The following is a 12763-nucleotide window of genomic DNA, read 5'->3' as shown; positions in this document are numbered from 1 at the left end:
CCCCTCCGGAACAAGTTACATTCCAAAACCAAAGTGGAACCGTTAACCGCTTTGGTGCAGTCTAAAGTAGGTGCGTGAAACAGTGTGAATTAATAATATAACATCCCAGAAGTTAGAGGTGGACAAGAGCTGCTAGATCAGACTGTGCTGGACACAAGGAGGTCCCAGGGGTCTTCTGCGAGGGAGCCTTACAACTGGGGGCAACTTATGCCTCTTATGAGCTGTGGTAGCAGGATTATTGTCCAGCCACTGTGTGTTTGCCATGCGACAGCAGCAGCTCGCACCCTTTGGCACCTCAGGAACTGGATGCACCCTGTGGGCAGCGCTGGGGATCCCCTTCAGCAGCCTGCTTGGTGCCAGGGGGCCTCTCTGGTGTGAATCACTCCACAGGGTCCCACCCCCAGGGCCCAGCTGCTTGTTGTAGGGCAGCACCCCTCGGATCTGACCAGTTCTGTGGGGTGGCAGCACCAGATGTCCCTCTCCAGGCCTCTTCGTGGGGCAGCGCCACGGGGCACCATGGACCCAGGCTCCCTATGGGGGCGGGGGGCTCCGGGGGGCAGCGCTGGGGGGGCACCACGGACCCAGGCTCTCTATGGGGGGGCGGGGGGCTCCTGAGGGCAGCGCTGGGGGGCACCACGGACCCAGGCTCCCTATTGGGGCACTGGGGGGCGGGGGGCTCCTGAGGGCAGCGCTGGGGGGCACCACGGACCCAGGCTCCCTATGGGGGCACCGGGGGCAGGGGGCTCCTGGGGGCAGCGCTGGGGGGCACCACGGACCCAGGCTCCCTATGGGGGCACCGGGGGCAGGGGGCTCCTGGGGGCAGCGCCAGGGGGCACCACAGACCCAGGCTCCCTATGGGGGGGCGGGAGGGCTCCAGGGGGGCACCATGGGCCCAGGCTCCCCATGGGGGCATCGGGGGCGGGGGGCTCCTGGGGGCAGCGCTGGGGGGCACCACGGACCCAGGCTCCCTATGGAGGGGCGGGGGGGCTCCGCGGGGGCACCACGGACCCAGGCTCCCTATGGGGGCACCGGGGGGTGGGGGGCTCCTGAGGGCAGCGCTGGGGGGCACCACGGGTCCAGGCTCCCTATGGGGGGTCGGGGGGCTCCTGGGGGCAGCGCCGGGGGGCACCACAGACCCAGGCTCCCTATGGGGGCACCGGGGGGTGGGGGGCTCCTGAGGGCAGCGCTGGGGGGCACCACGGACCCAGGCTCCCCATGGGGGGTCGGGGGGCTCCTGGGGGCAGCGCCGGGGGGCACCACAGACCCAGGCTCCCTATGGGGGGGCGGGACGGCTCCGGGGGGGCACCACGGACCCAGGCTCCCTATGGGGGCACCGGGGGGCGGGGGGCTCCTGAGGGCAGCGCCGGGGGGCACCTCGGGCCCAGGCTCCCCATGGGGGCTCCGGGCGGGGTCCGCAGGGGAGGCCGGGCCGGGCCGCACTCGGCTCCTGCCCCTTTAACGCGGCGGCGGCTCCAGCCCAGCGCCGGGCCCGGCGGCGGCGCGGGGAAGATGGCGGAGTCCGGCGGGGCCGAGTCCGCCCTGGAGCGGCCGAGCAGGTGAGCGGGGCCGGGGCCAACCTGCCCCCCGCATCGCCCCCTCCCCCTGCCCCCTCCGGTCCCCCCTCGCTCCCTCCCTGTCCCCCGGGTCCCCCCCTGCCCCCTCGCTCCCCCGATCCTCCCTCCCTGCCCCCCCGGGTTCCCCATCGCTCCCGGATCCCCTGCGCCCCCCGGGTCCCTCCCTGGGTCCCCCCCTGCCCCATCGCCCCACGGATCCCCCTCTGCCCCCCGGATCCCTCCCCGGGTCTCCCCTCCCCCCTCGCTCCCTGGATCCTCCCCCCCGGGTCCCCCATCGCCCCCCGGGTCCCCTCCTTTCCCCTCCCCCATTGCTCCCCGCCATCCCCTCCCCTCCCCTCCCCCCCCCGCCCCCCGGATCCCTCCCTCCTCCCCCATCGCTCCCTGCCATCCCGCCTGCCCCTTCCTCCTGCTCCCTCCCTTCCCCCCCCGCGGATCCTCCCTCCCCCATCACTCCCTGCCAACCCACCGTCCCTCCCCCTGGATCCCCCCTGCCCTCCCCCACCTGCTCCCCGGATTCCTCCCCTCCCCCCAGATCCCTCCCCGCCATCCCGCCTGCCCCTCCCCCCTGCCTCCTGGATTCCTCCCTGCCCGTCCCCCTGGATCCCCCTCACCTGCCCCCTGGATCCCTCCCCTCCCGACCTCTCTTCCCTCCCCCCAGCCTTTCTGCTCCCCCTTTTCCCCAGTGCTCCCCTCCTTAACTCTCTGCTGCTGCTGCTTGGCCCCAGCTGTCTGCCCACACTTCCTCCATTGTCCCCATCCCACTGCCCCCTAGCATGCATGCCCCGCCCCTTCTTGCACCCACCTGCTCCCCTCGGCTGTGCCTCTTGCACATACCCCCCTGCTCATGCACCTCTGCCTACCCTGATCCCCGCCTGCCCACCACCAGACGTTGCTCTGTGCCCCTTCCTCCCCCATGCCCCACCTTTCCCTGTGCCCCTCAGTGCATCCACTTAGAAACTCCCCCTCCTCTCCCCACCATGGGTCCCTCTCAACACACAGAGGAAAGTAAAAGTCTGGAGAAGTCCTTTTTTCTACCAATAATTAACCCCTTCCTGCTTGGAGACTTAGACTTTGTCTTTCTGCAGCAACAACAAAATGGTGTTTTTTATATCGAGATATCATTTGCTATGTAAAATCATAGTTGGGATAAGATGCAGGTAGTTTTTACCTGAGTATACCTAGTTGAAGTCAGTCCTGTTTCACACCTCCCCCGCAGTTTATTGTGACTTGCTACATCGGGGTAAAAACTACAGCCCCTTGTCTCCACTAGGTTTTTACATCAAAATAGCTATCCTGGTGCAAAACCACACCTCTTCTGCAGCGAGGACACAGTCCAATTTGGCAACTGAACTGGAAGGGGAGGGAGGAAAACGAATACAATGAATGTATTTAATGATCCCTTGTCTCTGATATTTGACCAAAGACATCAGAAGACACCCCCGTCCCCCCCTCCAACCTCCCCAAATCCAGGGTCTTTCCTGGTAAACTAGAGGCGGAGGTGGTGGTGAATTATTGCTAATTCTTAAGCATTAAGATTAATTTTTGGGGAGCATTAATGATTTCTGCAAAGACCAGTCCCTTTGAAGTAAACGTTTTTTGTAAAGATTTTCTCCAGTAGAATCAAACCTAGTCACAAGTTCCTGAAATGAACAATCTGCATAGATATTAATTAATTCCTAGGACTTCCTCCAAGAATGTATTAATAATTCCCAAACAAAAACTAGTCTTTGAAGAAATACTGCATCCTCCTTAGTTTTGTGATGCCGGCTCGTTTCTTCGGGGGAGAGAGAGGAAGTGGGCGGTGGCAAACAGCAAGTGAGTTTGCTCCCTGCCTTAATCTCTCAAACTGGCCTCAGTTCTTGGGACAGAGTTGCTTCCTAGGGAGTGGGCATAGGTGTTTGGGCTAAGATTTCTGACGGGGACTTTGTCACACTCCAGTACTGCTGTCTATAGTGTAAATGAAACGGGTTACACTGAGCAATAATTCACCACCACCTCCGCTCTAGTCTACGGTGGAAGAGGGGTTTTGCTGGTATTGCTATACCAGTAGAGAGGGAGTGGCAAACCCTCCTAGTGTAGATGCCGTTGTCTACCAACAGAGGGGTCTTTTGCCTGTATGGCTTATGTCAGTTCCCCAAACAAAATAAGCTATGTCAGCAAAATGACTTTTTTGTGGGTGTGGCTGTGTCTACACTCAGGTTTTCCTTGGTAGAGGAAAGGTGTAAAAAATCATACCACTAACCAACATTGTTGTATCAGCAAAAGTCCCTAGTATAAACCTGGCTACTCTTTCTTGAGTGCTCACAGTGAATTTAGACCCATCATTTTCTATATATAGTTGGGATAATGTTTTCCAATGTGCATTACTTTGCATTTATCAACAATGAATTTCATCTGCCATTTTGTTGCCCAGTCACCCAATTTTGTGAGATCCCTTCGTAGCTCTTCAGAGTCAGCTTTGGACTTAACAATCTTGAGTAACTTTGCATCATCTGCAAACACTGTCACCTCACAGTTTACCCCTTTTCCCAGACCATTCATGAATATGTTGAATAGGCCTGGTCCCAGTACAGATCTTTGGGGGACCCTGCTATTTACCTCTCTCCATTGTGAAAACTGACCATTATTCCTACCCTTTGTTTCCTGTCTTTTAACCTGTTACTGATCCATGAGGGGACCTTCTCTCTTATCCCATGACTGCTTACTTTGCTTAAAAGCCTTTGGTGAGGGACCTTGTAAAAGGCTTTCTGAAAATCCAAGTACACTGTATCCACTGGATCACCCTTGTCCACATGTTTGTTGACCCCTCTTGAAGTCATTGTGGAATTTGTGGGTAGTTCTCTGAAAACATCTGCTCAATGTGCAGCGACAGTCAAAAAAGCCAACAGAATGTTAACAACTATTAGGAAAGGGATGGATAATAAGACAGAAAATATCATAATGCCATTATATAAACCTATGGTACACCCACACCTTAAATACTGCATACAGTTCTGGTCGCCCCATCTCAAAATATATTAGAACTGGAAAAAGTACAGAGAAGGTGTGACATTCCCCGCTGGTATTACCCTGCTCAGCTGTGAAAACCCCCACTCCTGGGCTATTCATGCATAGCCTCTGGCATGTAAGCTGCTTGGATTGTGCAACCGAATGACACTAGCCAATATCTCCGGTCTCAGACACAGCCCTAGGAACTCCGTCTTGCAGTGTCCATTTATGCCCGTTGGATGCTGCAAGCTTATATGAGTCTGGCAATTTAACAAAGAAATTGATATGTACCAGGCTTGTTATCTCAAGGGGAGTCTCTGTCATGCTTCAAACCAAACGCACTGCTTCAGGTAGAATAAACAGATTTATTAACTATAAAGATAGATTTTTATAAGTGATTATAAGTCAAAGCATAACAAGTCGGATTTGATCAAATGAAATAAAAGCAAAATGCATTCTAAGCTGATCTTAACACTTTCAGTGCCCTTACAAACTTAGAAGCTCTCACCACAGGCTGAGTGGTTGCCCTTCAGCCAGGCTCTCCCCTTTGATCAGCGTTTCAGTCGCTTGGTGGTGATGTCTGTAGATGGAGGTGAAAGAGAGAGGAAGAGCATGGCAAACATCTCTCCCTTTTATCATGTTCTTTCTTCCCTCTTGGCTTTGCCCCCCTCAGAGTCAGGTGAGCATTACCTCATCGCAGTCCCCAACTGTCCAAAGGAAGGGGGGTGACTCACTCGAGAGTCCAACAGATCCTTTTGTTGCTGCCTCGGCCAGCGTCCTTTGTTCCTGTGAGGCTGGGCTGGGTTTGTCCCCTACATGCCTTGATGAGGTGTGAGCTGACCCTCTGCTCTTAGAGAGTTCTTGCCAGTTCTTATTTTAAGCCATGAAGACACATTTTCAGCCTCAGAACTATATACATGAAATTACAACCTATAACATTACGTAAGAACAATTACTATCACATCACTATAACAACAATGCTCAGTGCATCATGAGCCTTCCGAAGACACCCGGCATGACAAACTTTGCATTGGATACCACACAGTCATTCTACAGGGATGAACATGGGGGTGCTGGGTGTTCCCCCTGAGGTACAGAGCATCACAGAAGAGCAACAAAAATGGTTAGGGGTATGGAACAGCTTCCATATAAAGAAAATTTTAAAAGACTGGGACTTTTCAGCTTGGAAAAGAGACGACTGAGGGAGGATGTGACAGAGATCTATAAAAACATGATGGGTGTGGAGACAGTGAATAAGGACGTGTTAGTTACCCTTTCACATAACACAAGAACCAGGGGTCACTCAATAAAATGAACAGGCAGCAGATTTAAAACAAACATGAGGAAGCACTTATTCATACAGTGCACAGGCAACCTGTGGAACTCATTGCCAGGGGATGTTGTAAAGGCCAGAAGTGTAGCTGGGTTCAAAAAAGAATTAGATCTGTTCATGGTGAATAGATTCATGGCTATTAGCCAAGATGGTCAGGGATACAACCCCATGCTCTGGTTGACCCTAAACTTCTGACTGCCGGAAGCTGGGACTGAACAACAGGAAATGGATCTTTTGATAAACTGCTCTGTTCTTTTCATTTCCTCTGAGGCATTTGGCACTGTTCGAAGACAGGATACTTGGCTAGCTGGCCTGTTGGTTTGACCCAGTATGGCTGTTCTTAGTTATTAGAATTAGCTGTATGGGGGATAGGAAATGAAGGAATACTGGGATTCCATGCATTCCACTTTATTTGTATTTTAAAAAAGAAAATCCCTTAAAAATCCCCAACAGATCTTCATGTTCGAGCAATGTCGTTTGGCTGACGCCAAGAGTAAGGTTGCTGGTCTCCAGAGCATTCTTTATCCAGGCCGCTGTAGAGAAGGTTGGTTGTGGGTGCAGGGTGAAGGAGAAGCAGTGAGGGCAGAAATTCCTGGAGGATTCTCTCTCCACTTCCCCCGGTGTGATATCAATACACTTTGTGATGTATACGTGTGCAGCTGTGAAATTTTATTGAATGGTTTTAATGAAAAGGTGAGGAGTACTTGTGGCACCTTAGAGACTAACCAATTTATTTGAGCATGAGCTTTCGTTTTGGTTTTCCTTCACGAGGAAATGTAATCATGTTTCATAACAATTTTTAACGGGTTTGGTGATCTAAAGCTGCAACAGACAAGTTGCATTCAGCTTTGTGTCAGCTAGCGGGTAAACATTAGCCCCAGATTTACTTACATTGCTGACATAATGCTGAACTGACTTGCTCTTTTCCAGGTTGATGTCTGATAATTCGATTGTTCAAAAATAAAGCTTAAACACACTTCAATTTCTTAGTGAAAACGAGGCCTAAATGTAATTATTCCTGATTGATTTTTTTTTTAAAATAATGTCCTTTATCGATGGGGATTTATAGGAATGGGGTTAAGTGATCTAGCAGGACATAAATGTTTCCATCAGAAATGACCAGCTACAGCTGTTGATTGCAGAAAAACATTTGATTCCATTTAAGTATTGACAGTTTGTAAGATATTTTCAGATTACTCTGTTTTGGGGGCCTATTTTAAAAATACCAGGTATTTATTTCATACTGCTGTTCTGATCCCAAATATTTTATATAGGTTCCCTCCCAAAATCAAGCATTGCTGCTGTACTGATAATATCCCAGCCTTTCTTACTGGGCACATGCAGGGTGCTGGGTTTCTCCATACTTGCATGTGTTGTGCTGGCCATCCTGTTTGTCTTCCTGTGATCCGTCAGGGGACTGAAAAGTACAAGGATCCTCTTGCACTTTGTATGCTTCAATTCCTTATGCTTAGAATAATGGACCCAGACAAGTGGTGTAGAAGGACAGTGTGACATCTGTGAGGGTGGGCACAGAAGCATAGTTGGGAGGGCTGATTTTTTTGGCCCACTAGACACTATAATGTCCCCTGTAAAGGATATGTAAGATTAACAGTTGATTCAGAAAGCCAGCTCCAGATCTCTGTGCTGCACTGTTCAGATGGGAGCTCTTCCATGTATACATTAAAACCTCTTATACTTCTGGTGTGTGTGTGTGTATAAAATACATATATGTAAAACCTGGTCACTGCTAAAGATGTGTAGTTCCTTTGATTGTTGTGAACAGGTGGTTACTTAATACAGGGTGGCAAAGACCCTTCAGAGAACTTTTCAATGTAGGCATCTGCAATTGCATTGTTGTTTATGCATTCTAAAACACGACATACATAAACCATACCCCTCTCTTTGCAAGTTAAAATGTATAATTGTTCAAGTGACATTCTTCACATTTGGAAAAAATCCTGAAGAGACTTCCCTTCCTGGCTGCATTAGCCGGTGACTGCAATGAAATTTAAACCGATGACCATGTCAAGGTGAGACTTGCTGTAGAGGGGATAGGAAATTTCTCAAGGATGGAGATCTTGTGGACCGTTAGCACAGGTGACACAGTTAGTACATGGCAGTAAATACAGGTTTGATTGTGCACGCAGTGGGATTGCCACATGCTAGTCTTTCTGGTTTAATGCGTGCATTTGTTTCGCTCTCATGAGCTACAAGTTGTTATAGTTGAACGGTGTTCAGTAGCTCGCATTCCCTGTCCATTCTAAATCGTGTCTTACCGTGTCATTCCTTCACTTGGGAGGCCAAGTGTGCCCTCTCAACTTAAGCTGGCTGCATTTGCAAAGGAAACAGTCAATACGTGCATCGCGCTATGGGGAGGCAGTGTTCCTTGAGGCTAGAGCACAGCATTGGGGAAGAGGCCTTTCTGAATTCTAGCCCTAGCTTTGCTACTGACTTGTTGTGTAGCCTTGGTGTGTCATTACACCTCTCTCCATCCCCAAGCCCTCCTCCATAGAAATAGGGACAGTAATACTTCCCGTGGATGCTGTGAAGGCTAGTTGATGTCTGTGTGGCATTGGGAAGATTTACAGTGCTATGTGAAGTGGTGTACTTTGTTCGGAAGACATCGTAAACTATCCGGAATGGAGCTTCAGTGGTTTGTTCCCTGCCCTACGGAGAAACTGTTCTTGCATCATTGCATGTTGGTTGTTTTGAAATAAAGGGCTCTGCCACTCTAGATACCACTACTGCTTTCTTAAGTTTGGGTTTGTGAGAGAGTTCAGGGGTCTGCAGGAAGCAGAGTGTGAGGGAGAAGCTTTAAGGGCACCTCCTCCAGACCTTTATTTTGATTTGTTGTGCTCATTAAATATTTATTCTCGAAGGCAGATGAAAACAGTCCTTTGTTGCAGTTACGCAGACAGATACCATTTCAGTGGTGCAGGATTGTTCAAACAGCTGGAAATTCTGTCTGTGCAGAGGAATTACTACTGCGCTGTTAATGCTATTCACTTTAAAATAACACCGTAACCTCCTAAAAGCCAGGAAATTCAGCGATGTCTGCCACACATCCTATACACTAACCCAGTAAGGCAGAGATGGTCTCAGAATTGCATATGATCTTGCATTGGCTGTGTGCCGCTGTACTGTGGCACCTAGAAGGCATAGACAGAAGGGTCACTATAATCCTGAATTTGCCTGGGTTTTGCATAGTAAGAGGTATGTGTGCACACATACTGCACGTCCGTTCACATGTGTTTGCAATGCTTTTCAGTTACATTATTCCTCTTTTGATTGTTTAAAAGGTTGCAGTAAGAATTTAGTACCTTTAAAACAAGACCAAACTGATCCCAAATCCAAACCTTGTCTTTTGAAGTTAATGCTTCTTGCTTTTCGTGCAGTTAAGAATTGATGAAATGCAAAGGGCTATTACATCCAGCCCTTTCTATCTTGGTGAGGGAGAGGTTCAGGATACATAAATACATTTGGAAGAATGGGTACAGCCCAGGTCCTAAAGGAGGATTCCGACTCCAGAGAAGGTGGGTACAGAAGAGACAGCGAGACTCATTTGGTGTCCCCTGGCAGAAGACACGTACTGAACTGCATATTAGATTGAGGGATGGGTGAACTTTACTGCAGCGTTTGAGGACAAGAGGAAGGGTCGTGCTATGCTCTAGGAAAAATCCTTTTGGACTCTAGGGAAAGGGTATTGTGCAGAGTCACTGAATGGGAACTGACTAGGGAGGGTCTCAGCAAGGTATCGGGAAGAGCTGTGAATTTGGAATAATCTACCACAGAAAATAAGAGAAGCAAGTGGTATAAACTTTTTTAGTAAAACAAAGACTCCCGTTCCCCTCCCTCCCGTACTCCCAAAATAAAGTCTGCACAAAATGAAAAATGTGAAATATTTCCCACAACCCAGGAATCCTATAATATACTTTGGTGTCACCTGCCAAAAGCAGAATGAATGGATGCGGGAGACCTATAATTTTCTCCAGCTTAAAAGATGCATGTGTCTCATTGCACATCAAGAGCAAACAGGTCTGTTTTTTTTCTTCCTTAAAGAAGGTGGGAGAAAGAGATCAAATGTATCAGGAAGGAGGGGAAACCCAGTACAAAGGGAGATTATGGGCTGAACTAAGAGGCTAGGATTGAATTTATGTTGCTGTAACCTAATATACCTTTATTGTGGAGTCTGGTCCATTAGGGGACTTTTTTTCTCTAGGAACTGTTCAAAAATTCAGTTTTGCATAGATTTATATTCTGAGCATTTGCAACAAGGAGCTATTAAAACAAATTTAGCTGCCAGCTATGCTAGACATATATATATCTATATACTCGTATAAATGTTTATGCTGTAGTTGAGTCACTAAAAATGATTGCTGCTTTTTTTTCTTTCATCATCTAAAGGCTTCTGAGCTGATGGTTTCAGATTATGTAGTTTAAAAGTAAACTTCAGAAGTGCTTTATAGGCGTTGTGAGTTACTCTATAAGTAAACATTTAGTGCATTGTAAGAGACAATCCTGCATTAGTAGGACAATGAACTAGAGCAGGCGTTCTCAAACTGTGGGTTGGGACCCCAAAGTGGGTCACCACCCCATTTGAATGGGGTCACCAAGGCTGATGTTGGCCCTGGGCCCCAGCAAGTCTGAAGCCCAAGCCCCACTGCCCAGAGCTAAGGTTACATGTCCCCTGCCCAAGGCAGAAGCCCTTGGGCTTCAGCTTTAGTCTCCCCACCTGGGGCAGCAAGGCTCAGGTATTGGGGCTCGGTCTTTGGTCCCCCCTCCTGGGGTTGTGTAGTAATTTTTGTTGTCAGCAGGAGGTCATGGTGCAATGAAGTTTGAGAACCCCTGGACTAGAGCACTGGTTCTCAGCCTGCAGCCTGAGGGCTGCTTGTGGCCCAATCAGCACACAACTGCGACCCACATGACAACTTCAGGTCCATACAGGTAGTATATACATTGTGTGGATGCGGCCCAGAAAACACAAAGAGAGCTGCATATGCAGTCCACAATGGTAAATAAGTTGAGAACCGCTGGACTAGAGGGCCTATGAAGTCTTTTTCTATTTCTAATTTATATTAACTATAATTGCTGACCTTTCGTAGAAGGAGAATAGAAAATGAAATGACCTTTCCAAAGAAAAGCCGTTGCAGCACTCAGGTAGGACTTAGACTGTTCTGTTCAGTTAACACAGAGAAGCTGGAGTTCAAGGTGCGTAGCGTAGAACCGGTTTATGTCCCGTCCAAGACTCTTTAGAAATGCTACAGGAGAGCTTATAATGGGCACATCCTTACCCAGAAGGTGAGTGAAAAGGTCGTAGAAATGCAGGAAATGAGTGATATTAAGAGAATTTGACCATACAGAATTTGAAATTATAATGCCAGTTCCAAGTGCTCATGCAGCTGCTTGCCAGTGCTGCAAACCCGGATTTCTTGTCTTTGCGTTAAAGTGGAAGTATTTAAAATGCTCTGGCAGGCAAAATGATGGTGTGTTTTGGGTTTTTTGTTTTTTTTTTCCATTCTTGCTTCAGATTAGCAGTGGGTAGCAGCACCAATCTGGTGGGTGGTTGTTTATGGAGGGTCATGAAAGTTGAGCCTTAAATTTCCATCCATTTTACTGTATTCACATTTTGTATTTGTAAGTAACACAGATAATTGATACTGTCACTTAGGGTGTGTCTACACTGCAATTAGACACCCACGGTTGCCTGTGCCAGCTGACTCGGGCTAAGGGGCTGTTTAATTGCAGGGTAGATGTCAGCCCCAGCTCTGAGACCCTCCCACCTCGCAGGGTCCTAGAACCCTGGCTCTGGACTGAGCCTGGACGTCTACACCACAGTGAAACAGGCCCTGAGCTCTGTGAGCCTGAGTCAGCTGGCATGGGCCTGCTGCGGGCTTTTCATTGCAGTATAGACACACCCTTATAGTGCAGTAGCGCCCAGACGTCCCAGTCAAGTGCTACAAAGACACATAGCAACAGAGACCTATCCTGACCCGAAGAGTTCACAAGCCAGCTTTGAAATAAGCTGTGGTGAGTGTGGAAAAAGGGGGAAGGAAGGACGAGGGTAATGAAAATACTGTACCACGGCAGGGTTACAGAGGCCGCTACCTCACAAAGCGCTGAGTCCAACACATCAGACGTGGGGTAATCGATAGATTTTTTTCAGGCCAGAACGGGAGGGACAAATGTGAGCAAGTAGTGTGACCTGCTGCATAACGGAGCAGAAAATTTCACCCAGTGACTCAGAGTGGAGGGAACTCTTCTTCCCTGCTCTGTACGGAGTGTTAGTATTGTGTGCCGTGTTTTGTTTTTTAATAAAATCCACTCTCTGAGAGAGGTACAGCCTAGCCATCGCTGATTTGCGGTAGGTGTGGAAGCAGGGGTGGGTCTCGAGAAGGGATCTGAAGGCGGAAGCAGTGGCCTCGTGGATTCATTCGGGTAGGGTGTTCCGTTGTACCCGGTTCTATATGTCAGTCATGTGCACGTGCTCTTGAACTAGAAGTATTGCCAGGGGCAGTGTGGGAAATGAAAAACAAACCAAGAGCCCCCAAGTAATTAGGCCTGTTTGGGATCTGGAGGAATTACTGCACTTTAGTATGGCACACAAGCAGGTTTGATGTAACTCTTGCCTGCTCTGCGGCTTGGCACCACTAGGTGCCTCTCTGCTTTTGCACACCAGTCCGTGGAAATGTTGGCTATTTTAGGATGGTTGTGGTCAGGGGGGTATTGTATTAGGCAAAGAAAACAAACAAATGGTAGAAAAAACCTGGGTCCAATTTTGGGCCTCTAGATGCTACTGTGTTGCAGATAATACATCATGATTTTAAAAGAGGATCTCATTTTATGTAGTTGGGATCGGATGTATTTGGCT

At 49.2% G+C, this 12763-nt stretch overlaps 1 protein-coding gene across 2 annotated transcripts in view; it reads left to right on the top strand.

Annotated features, from left to right (window-relative positions):
- The first annotated feature begins 1433 nt into the window (after positions 1–1433).
- The window catches only part of KLHL26 (kelch like family member 26), a 31108-nt gene continuing 19778 nt past the window's right edge, over positions 1434–12763 (top strand). The window contains exon 1 of one of the 2 annotated variants that reach the window (XM_084614778.1): positions 1434–1556. In XM_084614778.1, coding sequence (XP_084470904.1) covers positions 1510–1556 — 47 coding nt within the window. In that variant the 5' untranslated portion in view covers positions 1434–1509. The remainder of the gene's footprint in view (positions 1557–12763) is intronic. The other variant, XM_084614779.1, reaches the window with a different exon arrangement.

The sequence above is a fragment of the Lepidochelys olivacea genome, assembly GCF_965140295.1.
Source record: "Lepidochelys olivacea isolate rLepOli2 genome assembly, chromosome: 25".
NCBI lineage: Eukaryota > Metazoa > Chordata > Testudines > Cheloniidae > Lepidochelys > Lepidochelys olivacea.
This window is presented reverse-complemented; position numbering and strand designations above follow the sequence as displayed.